Source organism: Bubalus bubalis, chromosome 19 (assembly GCF_019923935.1).
Source record: "Bubalus bubalis isolate 160015118507 breed Murrah chromosome 19, NDDB_SH_1, whole genome shotgun sequence".
Taxonomy (NCBI): domain Eukaryota; kingdom Metazoa; phylum Chordata; class Mammalia; order Artiodactyla; family Bovidae; genus Bubalus; species Bubalus bubalis.
In genome coordinates, this window is record NC_059175.1 from 10,166,704 (window position 1) to 10,185,737 (window position 19,034).

The 19,034-nt window shown below is 44.1% G+C and overlaps 1 protein-coding gene across 5 annotated transcripts in view; it reads left to right on the forward strand.

Annotated features, from left to right (window-relative positions):
- The first annotated feature begins 5,745 nt into the window (after positions 1-5,745).
- Positions 5,746-19,034, forward strand: part of CCDC125 (coiled-coil domain containing 125) — a 31,546-nt gene continuing 18,257 nt past the window's right edge. The window contains exons 1-2 of one of the 5 annotated variants that reach the window (XM_006058936.4): positions 5,746-5,985; positions 14,415-14,857. In XM_006058936.4, the coding sequence (XP_006058998.2) occupies positions 14,548-14,857 (310 nt within the window). In that variant the 5' untranslated portion in view covers positions 5,746-5,985; positions 14,415-14,547. Of the gene's footprint in view, positions 5,986-6,377; positions 6,662-14,414; positions 14,858-19,034 lie in introns of those variants that run through there. The other 4 variants (XM_025270881.3, XM_025270882.3, XM_006058934.4 and 1 more) reach the window with 4 other exon arrangements.

Genomic DNA, 19,034 nt, shown 5'->3' on the forward strand with positions numbered 1-19,034 from the left:
AAGAAGTAACTGTCCTCAAGCCAGATACATTGTTGTTATATAAGTTTGTCCTTTCCTCCTCCTTGAGAATTCCAGACCCTTATCTCCTCTTTGAGAGCCCCAGATCCTTCTTTTCCTCAGGGACCCCAGACTTACTATATCAACCTGCCTAGGAATTGACTCTCTCAAATTCATGCTTTGAATTTTGATGTTTTCCTGGGCTAGCTTTCTGTATGCAGCACATTACCTGTGATGGTGGGGATTGGGGGTGGCTGCAGCTCCCAGTCAGCCGGGTGATAATGAGGGTACCGATAAAACTCACTGCCACTCTGCACCATGCAACCGTTCTACTTTAACTTTCAGTTTAGCGGTCAGTAACTTACGAGACAGTCAACACATTATTATAAAACAGGCTTTGTGTTAAGATGATTTTGCCCAATTGTAAGTTAATGTAAGTGTTCTTACATTTAAGGTAGCATATTTAAGGTAGGCTAGGACAGGAGCTTCCCTGGTCGTCCAGTGGTTAGGACTCCGAGCTTCCACTGCTAGGCATGTGGGTTCACCCCTGGTTGCAGAACTAGGATCTCACATTCCACAGTGTGTGTGTGTGGGGGGGGGGGGGGGCAGGGGGAAGGTAGGCTGTGATGTTTGGTAGGTCAGGTGTATTAAGCACATTTTTGACTTAGGATATTTTCAACTTATGATGGGTTCATCAGGCTGTAACCCCAACATAAGTCAAGGAAGACCTGTACTAGAAAGGTAGGCTTCCCTTTCAGGCCACCCTGTTCTTCAGTCACTGCTGGATTCCCTCCCTTTAGGAAAGAATGTTACTGGTTTGGATGTGTGTGTGTGTGTGTGCTTTTTTTAAGCATATGGTAGCATTTTGTGTGTGTTGTGTGTGTGCTTTTTTTAAGCATATGGTATAGCATGTGTGTGCTCGCTTTTTTTCTTTTAAGCATATGGTAGCATACCATGCAAACTGTTCTGTCATTTTTTTTTCATTTAATGTATTTTGGATATTATACCATCTTAGAACATACAGACCTTCCTATTCTTTATTAAGCTATAACTCACATATCCTAAAATCCACTAAAGTGTACAGTCCATTTAAAAAATCGTATTCACAAGATTGTGCAACTACTCCATTCTATAACACTTTCATCACCCCAACCAAAAGACATCCCATACCTATTAGCAGTCACTGCTCATTCTTCCCTTCTCCTAGCCCCTTGCTATTACTAGTCCACTTTGTTGCTATAGATTTGCATATCCTGGAGATTTTATATAAATAGAATCATACAATAAATGGTTTTCGTATCTAGCTTCTTTCACTTAGCATAGTGTTTTCATGATCATCCATGTTGAAGCCTTAATGAGTACCTCATTCCTTAATATGGTTGAATAATATTCCACTGTATGGCTATTCCACATTTTGTTTATCCATTCCATCAGCAGCATAGTTGGATTGTATCCATTTTGGGTATTATGTTTTATGAACATTAGTGCACAAGTTTTTGTGTGGATGTATGTTTTCAACTCTCTTGGATATAGCAAAGAGGGAGATTGCTAGGTCATATTGCAACTGAGTTTAGCATTTTGACGATATGCCAAAATGTTTTCCAAAGTGGTTGCATTACTTTCTATTCTCACCATCCATGTATTGGGATCTAATTCTCCATATCCTTGCCAACACTGGCTACTGTTCACCTAATAGCCATCCTGTAGATACACAGTCGTAGCTTCATTTTGGTTTAGATACATTTCTCTAACGACCAATGCTGTTGAGCATCTTTCCATGTGTTAGTCATTTGTGTATCTTCCTTTGGATCCCTAATACTTTGTTGTTTGTTTGTTTTGGCCAGTCCACGTGGCTTGTGGGATCTTAGTTGCCTGACCAGGGATTGAACCCACTCATGCCTCGTGCAGTGGAAGCATGGAGTCCTAACCATTGGATCACCAGGGAATTCCCACTAATCTGTTTTGAAAAGACTTTTTTTCACTGCTGCTGCTGCTGCTGCTAAGTCGCTTCAGTCGTGTCCGACTCTGTGCAACCCCATAGACGGCAGCCTACCAGGCTCCCCTGTCCTTGGGATTCTCCAGGCAAGAGCACTGGAGTGGGTTGCCATTTCCTTCTCCAGTGCATGAAAGTGAAAAGTGAAAGTGAAGTCGCTCAGTCATGTCCGACTCTTTGCCACCCCATGGACTGCAGCCCACCAGGCTCCTCCATCCATGGGATTTTCCAGGCAAGAGTACTGGAGTGGGGTGCCATTTTTTTTCACTAGGATTCACTAAATCCTCTTGTCAAGTCATTGCTACTACTTATCCATCCTAACACTAGCATTGTCTCATAATAAGATGTTCCTTTAACAAAGGAAATAATGGAATCTACTACCAAACTATATACATTATAAGACTCTTAAAAATATAAATATGCTTATTAATTTCAGGCCAAGGTTTTCATGTAATGCTTTCATCACAATGCTTTAACATTTATAGTTGTTTGGGGGAAAAAATGTCTTAAAAATAAACCTACTTATTGTTTGTCTCAGTTTTATCCAAACCTACTTGTAAACTTTTTGTTTAAATAGGCAGTGTGACGTAAATCAAACTGGAGATAAAAGTGTGGCAAATTTTTAATCATTTTGTATTTCTATGAATGAGAGTTCTTAACATGATTTATTCAGGTTCTCAAAAGTGTCCTGGGACTTCCCTTGTGGTCCAATAGTTAAGACTCTGTGCTTCCATTGTATGGAGCATAGGTTTGAAAGTGTCTTAATAAGCTTTGACATGTGCATAAACAGTCATTTTTCTCCCTTATGCCCCTCTTGGTATATTTTTATTTTTGTGGGCTTTGAAATGAGGTATTGGCCTTAGTGGGGCTATATTTCTTCTGCATTCTAAGCATGTCCTACCACCAGTGCCTAAGAACATTTGAATTTGTGTTTATCTTTAACACAAGAGTCAGATCTGGAGAGAACTATTTATTCTTTCCAGTTGAGCGGGGAGAGGGCAAGGTGGGAAAAACACTCGTCTTGGGGGGCTTCCCTGGCAGTCCAGTGGTTAAAACTGAGCTGCCACCACAGGGGCCATGAGTTTGATACTTGGTTGTGGAACTAAGATCCTACATGGCACAGCTGAAAAACAAAACCCTGTTCTTAATAACTCTGGTTGCTGCATATGAGGAAAACAAGATCATGGAAATTATACCTGGGCTTTTACTAAAGATTTAGTTCCTTAATCCTTTTGATGATATAAATTCCTTTAACAGTCATGTAAGCTATGAACACACTTCCTTCAAAGAAATACAGATCTACATACTAACATAAAATGTTATATTTTTAAAAGATTTATGGATCCCTAAAATCCATCCAGAGGTTTATTTTTTAAGGAGTTTATGGAAGGGGAGATTAGAAAAATATAATTTGTTAAGTGAGACTAGTGAATAAAAAGCAAATTGGTCATCCTGTAAGTCCTAGGCAATGGCAAGCCACTCCAGTACTCTTACCTGGCAAATCCCATGGATGGAGGAGCCTGGTAGGCTGCAGTCCATGGGGTAGCTACGAGTCAGATGCGACTGAGGGACTTCACTTTCACTTTTCACTTTCACGCAATGGAGAAGGAAATGGCAACCCACTCCAGTGTTCTTGCCTGGAGCATCCCAGGGACGGCAGAGCCGGATGGGCTGCCATCTATGGGGTCGCACAGAGTCGGACACTACTGAAGTGACTTAGCAGTAGCAAGTCCTAGGCAGTTCATTAAGCAAGAAAATAAAAGATGTACAGAGCTGAAAGAAATAAATCAGCTATTCTCAGTTAACATTGTTTATGCAGAAATTCCAAAGAGAATCCACACAGAAGCTACTTGAATAAGTCACATTAGTAAGGCCACAGGATACAAGACCAATACAGAAAAGACAATGCATTTCTATACAGTAATGACAAACATTTGGAAATTAAAACAACAATACCATTTTAAATGGTACCAAAAAGCATTACATACTTTAGGTATAAATCTAACAAAATATGTGCAAACTCTGCATGCAGAAAACTCAAATGAGAAATCAAAAGATCCAAATAGGTGGATATACCATGTTTGTGGACTTCCCAGGTGGTGTTAGTGGTAAAGAACCCACCTGCCAATGCAGGAGATGCATCCAGATGCCCTGGAGGAGGTATGGAAACCCACTCTAGTATTCTTGCCTGGAGGATCCCATGAACAGAGGACCCCGGGAGGGCTACGGTCCACATGGTCGTAAAGAGTTAGACACGACTAAACCAGTCCATTCTAAAGGAGATCAGTCCTGGGTGTTCTTTGGAAGGATAATGCTAAAGCTGAAACTCCAGTACTTTGGCCACCTCATGTGAAGAGTTGACTCATTGGAAAAGACTCTGATGCTGGGAGGGATTAGGGGCAGGAGGAGAAGGGGATGACAGAGGATGAGATGGCTGGATGGCATCACCAACTCGATGGACGTGAGTTTGAGTGAACTCCAGGAGTTGGTGATGGACAGGAGGCCTGGCGTGCTGCAATTCATGGGGTCGCAAAGAGTCGGACATGACTGAGCGACTGATCTGATCTGATCTGAAACCAACTTAGCATGCACACACCGTGTTCATGAATTTCAAGACTCAATATTATTAATATGTCAGTTTTCTCCAAATTGATGTAGAAATTAAATTCCAACATACTCTTTTAAAATAAAAATTGATAAGTTGAATCTAAAATTTGTATTCTAGAAACTAGAATAACCAGACAACGATGAAGAAGAACCAAGTTAGAAGACTTAAATGATTTCAAGATTTGCCGTAAAGAGTAAAGTCAGTCAGTGTAGTATTAGTGGAAGGATGAACAAAATATGATCTCAGGTGGCCTCGGACTGCAGCAGCTTGAAGCAGGATTTCGATTCCCTGGCCAGAGACTGAAAGTCAGGCTCTGGGAGTGAGAGTGCTGAATCCTAGTCACTAGACCACCAGGAACCTGTGACTGGTGACAAGGCCCTGGCCCACCACCTGTGTAGAAATGAATTCCCATGGAGAGACGTAAAATAGTGAAACAAGTGTTTACAGGAGGAAAAAGGTATGTGTGAATAGACACATGGGAGGGCTCAGAGAGAGTCTTGCCCTCGTGGTAGGGCCCTCCCACGTGTGCTCGTGCATCTCTTAACCAAGATGGAGTCTAGGAGACAGGCCCATGGATAGGTCCACATCACCTACTATAGGGTGGCATGCGTGTGTGCTCAGTCGTGTCTGATTCTTTGCGACTCTATGGAGCGTAGCCCACCAGGCTCTTCTGTCCATGGGATTTCCCAGGCAAGAATACTGGAGTGGGTTGTCATTTCCTCCTCCAGGGGATTTTCCTGACCCAGAGATTGAACCCTCGTCTCTTGTGTTGACAGGCAGATTCTTTACCACTGAGCCACCTGGGAAGCCCTGTCCGGCATTCAGTTCAGTTCAGTTCAGTTCAGTCGCTCAGTCGTGCCCGACTCTTTGCGACCCCATGAATCGCAGCACACCAGGCCTCTCTGTCCATCACCAACTCCCGGAGTTCAAGCAAACTCACGTCCATCGAGTTGGTGATGCCATCCAGCCATCTCATCCTCTGTCATCCCCTTCTCCTCCTGCCCCCAATTTCTCCCAGCATCAGAGTCTTTTCCAATGAGTCAACTCTTCCCACGAGGTATTAGGAAATATCAAAATCATTGCACCCGGTGAGGAAGCTAAGGACTGGCACGTTTTGGGTGGGGTTGAAGGGAGGTAGGGTCTTTCTCAGGAAATTCACAGGAATGGATCTCCTCAGTAGCAATTCTCCAGGCCCTGCCCTCTGGTTCCCTCCCACTGCCTAGCGTTCGCCCTGGCAGTCCCTTTGGCCTGCAAGGCCTCCTCATTCCTCGGCTCTGAAACCCTTCTTTTCAAAAGCCCCTCTACAGCTCAGCTCCATCCTTCTCTTAAGCGACTCCTAGAGGCTTAAGCACTCTTGCCTGGAAAATCCCACGGACGGAGGAGCCTGGTAGGTTGCAGTCCATGGGGTCGCTAAGAGTCGGGCACGACTGAGCGACTTCACTTTCACTTTTCACTTTCCTGCACTGGAGAAGGAAAGGGCAACCCACTCCAGTGTTCTTGCCTGGAGAATCCCAGGGACAGAGGAGCCTAGTGTGCTGCCCTCTATGGGGTCGCACAGAGTCGGACACGACTGAAGCGACTTAGCAGCAGCAGCTGAGGCTTAAGCTTTGAACCAGTTCATTTTACCTTCAGTGACGCACACACGACCTCGTCGTTTCTCGAGGTCTCGAGCTATTATTTATAACTCGGTTGCGCTGTATCTGGGGACATTACGGGTGTCCAAGTCGCAGTCCCCGCATCCTAACCGGGAGAGCTCAGACGGTGGCGCCGAGGTAGGGGGTGGGGCCAGGGACCCGGGCGCCGCGCCGCCTTCCCGATCGGGGCCGCGCCGCGCGGTCATGTGGCGGGAGGAGCGGCGGCGCGCGCGGCGAGGAGGCTCGAGCCCGGTGAGCGCGCTTAGGGGCCGTCGGGGCGAGACGCGGGCGGCGCGAGTCGGCCAGGGTGCCCCTCGCCGTGCCCCACTCTCAGTTCTTCACCCGCCAGGGATCTGGGAAGGGTGTGGAGCCAGACTCCAGGACGCAGCTGCGCAAATTCGAGAAACTCCGCAGGTTGTGGACAAGCTGGTAAACGGGCTCCTCCTTTCCCTCACGCTAGTTAATGGCCTTGTCTGACATTATAGAAATGAGAAATAGGTTTGAAAGACTCTATTTCTGCCTCTCTCCCCTCCTCCTTTATTACTTTTTCTAAATTTTTTCTACTAATTATGAACGTTAAAACTGTAGCTCACTAAATGAATTGTGGTGTCCTGGATTGGATCCTCGAACAGCAAAGGACTTAAGTAGGGAAACTGGAAAGGACCCTGATGGAGGAAAGATTGAGGGCAGGAGGAGAAGGGAATGATAGGGGATGAGATGGTTGAACGGCATCATCGACTCAATGGACATGAGCTTGAGCAAACTCCAGGAGATAGTGAAAGACAGGGAAGCCTGGCGTGCTGCAGCCCATGGGGTTTCAGAGTTGGACAGGCCTGAGGGACTGAACAATAACAAAGGGAAAGGGGAAATTCTGATAAAGTATGTGGTTTAGTTAGGGCTTCCCTGGTGGCTCAGTCAGTAGAGAATCTGCCTACAATGTGGGAGACCTGGGTTTGATCCCTGGGTCCGGAAGATCCCCTGGAGAAGGGAATGGCAACCCACTCTGATATTCGTGCTTGGAGAATTCCATGGACAGAGCCAGGAGGGCTATAGTTTATGGAGTCCCAAATGGACACGACTGAGCTACTAACTACACATACAGATATATGGTTTAGTTAAGTGTGTGTATCATTGTTAATTTCTTATTTTTGATAAATGTACCCTAATACTTCATTAAAAGAATTTGGGTAAAGGGTATACAGAAGTTCATGGTACTATCTTTGCAACTTACTGTATATCTAAAATTATTTTAACATAAAAATTTAAACAGAATTCTACAGTGATATGCAGTAGACCATTGTTTACAGAAAGGGCTGACGTCACTTCCTTTTTTGCCAGGAATTAGGTGTCTGTTTGATCAACTTGTTTGCTAAGGAAAGAGCTGTCTGGCTAGTGGGTGTGGGTGTTTCTAGTTCAAGTTTTCCAAGCAGGAATCTGTTTTCTTTTTCCGTTCCATCTATGAAGTGTCTCTGGAACACCTGTTATGCACAAGTAAATGAGACACACACATTAGGGGCGTGTACAATAAAAACACAAGTCAGGAAGGAAGGAAGGACTGTTAGAAAGGTACAACACTGAGCTAGGAGGGCTCAGAGGTGGGAGAAATCGCTTCTGGCCCTGGGGACTCGGGAGGGCTACTGAAGGGAGTGGCTGTCCTGAACTGAGGGGTCCTGAGACGAGAAGGGATCCCTGGGGTGGAGAGTGGCTCCACCAGAGACTTTAAGGAGATGAGGCTGCGGGGGCCTGGGAGCAGGTAAAATGCGTCTCACACGGAAGCACAGAGCGTGCCCAGGGAGTTCACGTGGCACAGGAGGTGAAAGCTGCAGTTACCTTATAGAAAAGGGCAACACCTGCTTTCACTGTATATGCCATGGGAGCTGTGGCTTGTCTTAGGACAGGAGAGGGACATTATTGGATGTGTGCTTGGAGATGATTGACTTGGCAGCAGTTAGGGGAGTATTGGTTTAGCCCAGGAGAGGTTAAAGAAATTCACCCAGGGCTATGACGTTGATGTGCAAAGAGGGACATATGCGTACGTGCGTGCCAAGTTGCTTCAGTCATGTCTGACTCTTTATGACTCTATGGACTGTAGCACTCCAGACTACTCTTATCTGTGGAATTCTCCAGGCAAGGATACTGGAGTTTGTTGCCATTTCCTCCTCCAGGGGATCTTCCCATCCCAGGGACTGAAGCTGCTTCTCCTGTGGTTCCTGCGTTGCAGGCGGATTCTTTACCGCTGAGCCACCAAGGCAGCCCAAAGAAGGACATGGCTTGGGGAAATTTTGTGGAAGACTTGGCAACTGAAGGCCAGAAAATAAGAAAAAGGGGAAAAGCCTAAATCCTGGAGTTTTTTGTCCCTGAATGTTTTGGAGCATGGTTGATGGATTTGCAGAAATGGGGGACTCAGGAGGAGACCTGGGGTGGAGGTGGGGAGCGCAATGAAAGTATTTTTGAACAACCTGTGTTTGAGTTGTTGGCAGGATAACCAGCTGGAGATGTATATTTAAAGTATTTAGGAGAGGAAGCCAAATATATACAAAAGCCAAAAATATATACAAACATATATAAAATATATACAGGAAGAGGAAAAGGAGTCTGAGTGGGCAGGTAGGAGGCAGTCAGGGACCCCTGTGGGGTTGTGTGCCAAGAGGGACTTGGACATGGCGAGTCAGTAGCATCATAGCTTGTGCAGAGGTAGAGGAGACAGAGGGATGAGGCTGTCTTAAATTTAGGGATTAGGAGGCTAGGTCTTAGATTTAGGAATTAGGAAGACCCATGTCCCATTCAGGGTTGTTTTAACGGAAGAGCAGGAGCTTGTCTGCTCACAGTCCGTCATCTGTTCATCCAGGGGCCATTCGCAAGGGGGCTGGGAGTCAGAGATGTGGTTTCTACTTCTGGCTCTGCCACTGCCATGTAATTTTCTGTATAATTTTACACCCTTAATAAAACCAAAAGGATCCTTTTATTCCTAGCAACACTGAATAGTCCAGAGAGCCAGGGTTCCCTGGGGCACACCTTGGAAGAACGCTGCAATAGAATCAGAATTTTAGAGGTCTAAAGAACAAAAGAGTCTTATCCAGTCCTGTGACTTGACAAATTAAGACACTAAAACTCAAATTCATATCAACCAACATTGATTTCAAGTATATTAATAGTGCCCAAAATCCACCTATAAAGTAGCTATGCTTAAACCCGTTTTGGAAATTCTGACATAGGCTCTGAGAGGTTAAATGACTTGCCCAGAATCACAGAGCAGCAAGTGGTGGTGTGAGATTTGAACCCAGGCCTCCTGGATCAGGGCTTTCTCTGTCACACCTCCTGCTGCCTCCCTGGTTGATAACCTTGGATGCATTTAAAAGTGGTTGAATGGAATGTAACGTCAGTCTTTTCTCCTTTCTTATAAGGAATGTGTTCTAAAAGTCAAGTTTGACTGCATTACAGATTACTATTATCAATGGCTGCCTGGGGTGGGAAGGATAACTTCAAAGAGCATGAGGGAACTTTTCTGGAGTGATGAAAAAGTCACTCTAGACTTAGTATATAAAAGTGTCCCAAAGTTACATTTTAAAAAACACTAGAGCATTAGACCATGTGAAATCTCATATTCAACTCTGAACAGTGTCAAAGTATACCTATGATACCTGAATATATGTGGCACTTTGAAAAATATTCTTAGCTGATCTTGTGATTGCTTACTCTTTCCTCTTACTGCTTTTTTCCTTTGTCTTGACCAATTCCATTTTCTTCACTGCTGGCTGCCAGACCCTGACCACACCCTTCTTAACAGAGGCAGGAGGTTGAATTTATAAGCAGAAATCTGCTCTAGTGCAGCTTCTTAGGGATTAGTCTCTGATTCAATAAGTAATTTCCTATCAACCTTGACAAATAAAAATAGACAGACTTATTTAGGAAATAAACATATAAAGGAACCAAGAGGATTTCATAAAAATTTTGGGGGGAAAATGGGTCCAACATACTGTGTTGAGTGTTGGCCAAACTAACTATCCTAGACTTTCACTCTCAGTTTTATTTGATGTCATAAGTAATAGAAACTTGGTTTACTCTGATATTAATCTCATTAAAATGCTCTGAAAGATAGAAAGCAATGTCTAATAGTCCAGCAGTATCTTTGACATGAGGAGTCTAGATTCAGAATCTGGCTGTACTCTAGCTATGTTATTTAACCTCTCTGTACTTCAGTGTAATGGTTCTAGGTAGACTTAAACAATAGTAGTATTGTCTTTTAAAGTGTTTCTGGAGATTAAATAGAATAATCTAAGTAGAGCACTTAGAATAGTGTCTAGTAAGCAACAAGTGCTGGCAATTATTAGATCATGGTTTAAAAGTTGTTACCAATGTAAGACATCCAGTTTAATGATTTTCTTACTGAGGACAATACAACCACTTAACACACTTCTAATCTTTTCCCCTAGTCCAGTTAAAAGATCCTTTACTTTAAAAAAATTTTTTTAATAGCTTATTATTGAGGTATAATTTACATGTAATAAAAGGTACCATTGTAAACGTATGGTTTAATGAATTTGACAAACCACCATCCAGTCAAGACACAAGACTTTGTCATCACTCCAGAAAAGTTCCCTCATCCTTCCCGCCCCAGGAAACCATTGATCTGTTGTCTGTTGGTCCAGATTTCATACAGTATATGGTTCTTCTGTTGGCTAATGTAAGATTCATATTATCACATGCGTCTGAAGTTCGTTATCTATTAATGAGTATATTCTTTGTGTGGACTCCCACAGTATGTTCATTTTCCTGTTGCTGAACATTTGGGTTGTTTTCAGGGTTTTTTTGGCTAATTTGAATATCAGCCAAAGGACTGAACATTCATGCACACATCTTTGTATGTGCAGTGTTTTCATTTCTCTTGGGTGAATGCACCTGATGGGTCACTTGTTTGAAAGAAGCCTTCAGACCTTTCCAGTGGTTGTACTGTCTTACACTCCTGCCTGCTGTGTGTGTGGTGTCCGTATCCTCAGCGCACTTGGAATTGTCAGTGGTAGGTGGTGGAATCTCACTGTGGTTTAAATCTCCAATTCTTTCATGATGAATGATGCTGAGTCTCTTTCCATCCACGTACCTTCTTTTATGATGTATCTTTTCCAGTTTTCTAAGGGCCTTTTTTTGTTTTAAAAAATTTTTAAGGGCCTTTGTTATTAAACACTGAAAATATATGGTACCTTGGCCCTAAAGGCACCAGGTTCCCCTTCAAAAACATGATAGATTTATTTGGCATCTGTGTGTGCTTTTAATAGCAGCAAACTAAGAGAGCGACTTCAGCAAAAACACAAGACTGAGATTTAACCATTTTGAATGTCCTTGTAAGCAGCTACTTAAACAGCAGGATATTTAGAAAGGATGTCAGATCTGTTTGTTTTCCTTTTTTAAAAAACGTGAGTCTTGAGAAAAGGATGAAATGTTCCTAAACAGCTTCAGCACAGCAGCTGTTTTGAAATGCCTGGTGGTAAAAGGCCCTCTTAACTGCCCTGGTACTGGAGGGCAAGGCTGGGCATTTCTGGTGCTCTTCAGCCAACAGGCAGGCCACTGTCACCAGGCAGGTGGCCACAGTGGGCTCCTTGTGGGAGGGCTCAGTGATGGGCATTTCTCTGGATGGCATTTTCACCTGCAGTTAGTCCCAGGTTATCCAGTGGGGAGCCTTACCAAGGTGACTGTTCAGTTTTTTACCCCAGGCAAGTATTTCAGTTTTTTAATTTGTCTGTTTATTTATCTATCTATTTATCTGTCTTTTATTTATATATCTGTAGCTCCGATGGTAAAGAATCTGCCTACAATGCAGGAGACCCGGGTTCGATCCCTGGGTCAGGAATATCCTCTGGAGAAGGGAATGGCAACCCACTCCAGTATTCTTCCCTGGAGAATTCCATGGACAGAGGAGCCTGGCAGACTGTAGTCCATGGGGTCACAAAGAGTCTGACACGACTGAGTGACTAACACTGCTAAGTCGCTTCAGTCGTGTCTGACTCTGTGCGACCCCATAGACGGCAGCCCACCAGGCTCTCCTGTCCCTGGGATTCTCCAGGCAAGAACACTGGAGTGGGTTGCCATTTCCTTCTCCTATGCATGAAAGTGAAAAGTGAAAGTGAAGTCGCTCAGTTATGTCCGATTCTTCGCGACCCCATGGACTGCAGCCTACCAGGGTCCTCTGTCCATGGGATTTTCCAGGCAAGAGTACTGGAGTGGGATGCCATTGCCTTCTCAGGTGACTAACACTACTATTTATGTATCTATTTATGTATTTTGATTGCGTCGTTCAGCATGCAGGATCAGCTGACCAGGATCGAACCCATGCCCCCTGCAGTGGAAGCATGGAGTCTTAACCACTGCATCTCCAGGGAAGTCCCTCAGTTTGTTTGTTTATTCCTTCCTTCCTTTATCCATTTATTTAAAAGTATGTGTTGAGCACAGATCATGTCTCTGATAACTGTTTAGGCATTGGGCTTGCAGTGTGATTCAGACAAAAGTCTCTACCCCGTGGAGCTTGCATTCCACTTGGTGCCCTCAGGAGCAGGTTTGGGCTCCGGCAGAGGAAATGTTCAGGACACCCTGCTTTTTAAGAAGCATCACAGGCAAGCCAGAGCCACCTTCTGCTTCCCTTTTGTTGTTGTTCAGTTGCTAAGTCGTGTCTGACTCTTTGTGACCCCATGGACTGCAGCACGCCAGGCTTCCCTGTCCTTCACTATCTCTCGGAGTTTGCTCAAACTCATGTCCATTGAGTCAATGATGCCATCCAACCATCTCATCCTCTGTCACCCCCTTCTCCTCCTGCCTTCAGTCTTGCCCAGCATTAGTGTCTTTTCCAGTGAGTTGGCTCCTTGCATCAGGTGGCCAGAGTACTGGAGCTTCAGCTTCAGCATCAGTCCTTCCAATATTCAGGGTTGATTTCCTTTCAGATTGACTGGTTTGATGTCCTTGTTGTCCTCGTATTCTCAAGAGTCTTCTCTAACGTTACAGTTCAGAAACATCAATTTTTAGGCACTCAGCATTCTTTATGGTCCAACTCTTACATCCAGACATTACTATTGGAAAAACCATAGTCTTCCCTAGGCTCCCTTTTGTACTATTTTCCCCCTTCTGGTGGTGTGCTTTGAAAAATGAGTAAAATATGTAGGGGCATGCTAGAAGGTCATAAATGCCAAAGAGAAAAATCAGGCAGAGAAGGAGGAGAGAGAGGAGGAGTTGGCAAATTTAGGTGGGGTACCAGGAAAGGCAGCACTGAGAAGTAGACACTGTAGGAAAGATCCAAAGAGGCGAGGGACCAGCTGCGCATCCCCTGGGGAAAGAGTGTTCAGGGCATGGGGAACTCGAAGCTCTGGGGCAGGAATGCCTGGCTGGGTCAACGCCACCAGGGAGGTCAGGGCGGCTGGCCCAGGGTGAGGGTACCAGGCAGAGATGAACCTGGGGCCCCTCACCATTGGAAGGGCTTTGACATGTACTCTGTGCTGAGAAACGGTGGAGGGTTTTGATGACAGATGTGACCTGGTTTGAGAAAAAAGAGAGGGAAGGATGATGTAGGGGCAGGAGAGGGAACCTTCTTCCCTCCCACCTGTCACTGACCCAGCAAAACGTCTCCTAATTGTGTCTGCACAGAAATAGACAATGAACCAAGCAGAGCTGTAGGAGAGAGTATAAGAGTCCTAAGTATCTCAGGCAGATGAAGGATAAAGGACGGGGATAGGATGGTCTTAGTCATTGGAAGCTGATTTTTCAGACACTTTTTGGATTATATATATATTTGGCTGCACCTCGCGGCTTATTGGATCTTATTCCCCAACCAGGGAACTCCCAAGACTGCTGAATTTTGTACAGCTGTTAGGCTTGTGAAAACTGATTGCTTTCCTTTGGAAGCTCATTTGTCAAGACTGTTGTTTCCTTGGCAAAGCCTGATCTCTTCATCCTGATCAGTTATTATTGGATTCAGTAAAAGTCTGTCCTGTGTTCTCAGAAATATAGAGTCAGATTTTTCTTTTTCTTATTTAAAAAGTCCTGAAATGTTAAATAGCTTCAGTTGGGTTGCCAGGGACATCTGTGTGCTTGTGCGTCACTGGCTCTGCCAGCATGATGCAGAAAGGAACTTTTCTTCCCTGGCAAACCCAACTCTGATTATACTGATTGGGTTTTAACTGCTGTTTTTTCTTAACTACAGGTAACTAGGTAAAGAAGGCTTCAGGGGACCTTCCCGACCCAGGGACAGAACCCGCATTTCCTGCACTGGCAGGTGGATTATTCTTTACTGCTGAGCCAGCAGGGCAGCCCATTGTAAAGAAGGCACGTGACTGATGAGCAGCGTGGCGAGGCTGCCGAGTGAGGCGGAGGGGCAGGCCTGGGAAACAGAGGACGATGACACGGCAGAAGGCGACCTAGGGTATGGCCTTGGAAGAAGGCCTGGCGGCATTTGTGAAGTGCCAGTTTCACATTTATTTAAATCTAGAAAAAGATCAGATGGAAAGAATTCTAGTCCTCCCCTTTTTACAAGAAATGGGGACAAAAGAAACGGTGCCGTTTTTCAGTATTCCAGACAGAAGAGCTTTCAAGATACATACCTGGAAGGGCCCCGAATTCCCTGTCACAAGAGACAAAGTAGCACCGGTAAGGATGCCTACCGTCCTCCTCTTCTTTTCTCTGTTATGAGTGTGATCAAGGCTGTCACCCTTCCAGTGCGTGAAGATGGGGACCATCATGGGTTTTAGAAATTTATCATTATTCACCTCTAGAGATTGATTGGTGATGGTATAAAAGTCATTCATCTTTCTGTTTCCCAGTATTATACAAATTGTGAAGTAGTTATTCTGTGGCATTACATACAAGCTCCAGGAGTTGGTGATGGACAGGGAAGCCTGGCTTGCTGCAGTCCATGGGGTCACAAAGAGTTGGACACGACTGAGCGACTGGACTGACTAGCTGACATATGTTAGTAATATCGATAAGTGATTACTTACCTTACTTTTCTTGTGAAGTAGTGGTATGTTTCATTTTTAAATTTTTTTGGTCTTATTTGATAAACGTTTACTGGGTACCTGTTAGGTGCCCACGACAGTGCCAGGTTCTGGGAATAACATCAGTGAACAAAATAGTCAAAGGCTCTAAGGTCATGGAGGTCACATTCATGGTAGAGGACACAGAAAATAAATCTGCAGATCAACTATATAACATTAGGCAGCAGTAAATGGAAAGACAGTAAGTGATTGGAGGGCAGAGGTGCTGCTGTTTCAAGCAGAGATCCAGGAGGGCCTCCCTGAGGAGGTGACATTTGAGCACTGCAGGCCCAGAGCTCATCTGGGGAAAGAGTGTTACAAGGCAGGACACAGGCTTCAGATTATTTTAGGGATATCATAAAATTCTCAAAATAAAGTTAATCTTAATTTGTCATAACTATGGGATGAGATTCATGACATTGTACAGGAGACAGGGATCAAGACCATCCCCATGGAAAAGAAATGCAAAAAAGCAAAATGGCTGTCTGGGGAGGCCTTACAAACAGCTGTGAAAAGAAGAGAAGTGAAAAGCAAAGGAGAAAAGGAAAGATAAAAACATCTGAATACAGAGTTCCAAAGAATAGCAAGAAGAGATAAGAAAGCCTTCTTCAGCCATCAATGCAAAGAAATAGAGGAAAACAACAGAATGGGAAAGACTAGGGATCTCTTCAAGAAAATCAGAGATACCAAAGGAACATTTCATACAAAGATGGGCTCGATAAAGGACAGAAATGGTATGGACCTAACAGAAGCAGAAGATATTAAGAAGAGATGGCAAGAATACACAGAAGAACTGTACAAAAAAGATCTTCACGACCCAGGTAATCACGATGGTGTGATCACTGACCTAGAGCCAGACATCCTGGAATATGAAGTCAAGTGGGCCTTAGAAAACATCACTACGAACAAAGCTAGTGGAGGTGATAGAATTCCAGTTGTGCTATTCCAAATCCTGAAAGATGATGCTGTGAAAGTGCTGCACTCAATATGCCAGCAAATTTGGAAAACTCAGCAGTGGCCACAGGACTGGAAAAGGTCAGTTTTCATTCCAATCCCAAATAAAGGCAATGCCAAAGAATGCTCAAACTACCACACAATTGCACTCATCTCACATGCTAGTAAAGTAATGCTCAAAATTCTCCAAGCCAGGCTTCAGCAATATGTGAACCGTGAACTTCCTGATGTGCAAGCTGGTTTTAGAAAAGGCAGAGGAACCAGAGATCAAATTGCCAACATCCGCTGGATCATGGAAAAAGCAAGAGAGTTCCAGAAAAACATCTATTTCTGCTTTATTGACTATGCCAAAGCCTTTGACTGTGTGGATCACAATAAACTGTGGAAAATTCTGAAAGAGATGGGAATACCAGACCACCTAATCTGCCTCTTGAGAAATCTGTATGCAGGTCAGGTAGCAACAGTTAGAACTGGACATGGAACAACAGACTGGTTCCAACTAGGAAAAGGAGTTCATCAAGGCTGTATATTGTCACCCTGTTTATTTAACTTCTATGCAGAGTACATCATGAGAAATGCTGGACTGGAAGAAACACAAGCTGGAATCAAGATTGCCGGGAGAAATATCAATAACCTCAGATATGCAGATGACACCACCCTTATGGCAGAAAGTGAAGAGGAACTAAAAAGCCTCTTGATGAAGGTGAAAGTGGAGAGTGAAAAAGTTGGCTTAAAGCTCAACATTCAGAAAACAAAGATCATGGCATCCGGTCCCACCACTTCATGGGAAATAGATGGGGAAACAGCGGAAACAGTGTCAGACTTTATTTTTCTGGGCTCCAAAATCACTACAGATGGTGACTGCAGCCATGAAATTAAAAGACGCTTACTCCATGGAAGGAAAGTTATGACCAACCTAGATAGCATATTCAAAAGCAGAGACATTACTTTGCCAACAAAGGTTTGTCTAGTCAAGGCTATGGTTTTTCCTGTGGTCATGTATGGATGTGAGAGTTGGACTGTGAAGAAGGCTGAGCACCGAAGAATTGATGCTTTTGAACTGTGGTGTTGGAGAAGACTCTTGAGAGTCCCTTGGACTGCAAGGAGATTCAACCAGTCCATTCTAAAGGAGATCAGCCCTGGGATTTCTTTGGAAGGACTGATGCTAAAGCTGAAACTCCAGTACTTTGGCCACCTCATGTGAAGACTTGACTCATTGGAAAAGACTCTGATGCTGGGAGGGATTGAGGGCAGGAGGAGAAGGGGACGACAGAGGATGAGATGGCTGGATGGCATCACTGACTCGATGGACTGAGTCTGAGTGAACTCCAGGAGTTGGCGATGGACAGGGAGGCCTGGCGTGCTGCGGTTCATGGGGTTGCAAGGGGTCGGACACGACTGAGCGACTGATCTGATCTGATCTGATCTGAAACATAAATTCTGCTTGTACACTAAGGAGAGACTAACATTCAGAATCATCTTGTGATAAAATGTTAACATCCCTGAAGTGACTGGAAACTGGTGGACGAGCCCCTGCCTGCACTGGGGCACAGCTCTGGTGTGGCTGAATCTTTTGTAATCCACCGTTGTAAAACTTCCCCTCCAAAGTGGAACAGCATGAAAATAATTTAAGAAACATGGTTTCAGATGTACAAATAACATGTTGCAGCTAGGGACTGATCTCTATCCTTCAGAATCCTTCTTAAAATTAAGATGAGATTATTTACATATTTTTCTTCAAAGTGTTTATCATGCATAGAGGATGGATACTGTTTTGCAAGAAAGATGTTGAAAACTGAGCATTAGAAACTTTAGGAAACTACTGGGATATAAATAATAAATAATAGTAATGGTGAAAGTGAAAGTGAAGTCCCTCAGCTGTGTCCGACTCTTTGCGACCCCCTGGACTGTAGCCTCCCAGGCTTCTTTGTCCATGGGACTTTCTCGGCAAGGGTACTGGAGTGGATTGCCATTTCCTTCTTCAGGGGATCTCCCCAACCCAGGAAAATAGTAATGGTATGAGCTCCTATTTTAGGAGTTTATGGACTTTTGTCTTTTCATCAGAGTTGACTTGATTCTAGGTAAGAATATGGTATTCGTTTCCTCTTGCTAATAGGCAGTTTCCAAATGATCAGAAATGTAATGGTTTAAAACAACACAAATTTTATTCTCTTACAGTTCTGTAGGTCAGAAGCCCAAAGTAGGTTTCACTGGGCTAACACCATAGTGTTAGCGTGACTGCCTTCTTTCTGGAAGCTCCAAGGGAGAATCCTGTCCCTTGCCTTTTCCACTGTGTAGAGGCTGAGTCCCCTGGTCTATGGCCCCCTTCCTCTATCTTTGAAGCCTGCAGTCACCGGTCGAGTCTTTCTCCTGCTGCATCATCACTCTAATTCTGACTCCCCTGCCTCCTCTTTTCATTTGTGAGGAGCCTTGTGATTACATCTGGCCCAGCTGCCAGAATAATCCAGAATAATCTCCTGTCTCCAAGTTCTTAATCACATCTGCAAAAATCCCTTTTGCAAGGTATTCACAGGCTCTGGGATTAAGATGTAGACGTTGTTGGGGGCCATTATTCTGCCTTCCACAAGTATAATAGAATAGAACTTGTCACTGTCAGCCCAGAGGCACCGTTGTCCCTCCTTGGAACCCTGAATTATCAGAGTAAAAACATGACTTAGGTTTTCCCTTGGATACTGTCATGTTCATGAAAGTTCAGAATAGCAAAAAAAATTTGGAGAAATCTTTAATGTACTTCCAAATATTCTAATTGTTTTGCTTCTTTTTACTTCCCGCCCTCTTGCTCTTATTTACCAGTTCAGTGTTTTTCTGTTGCCAGT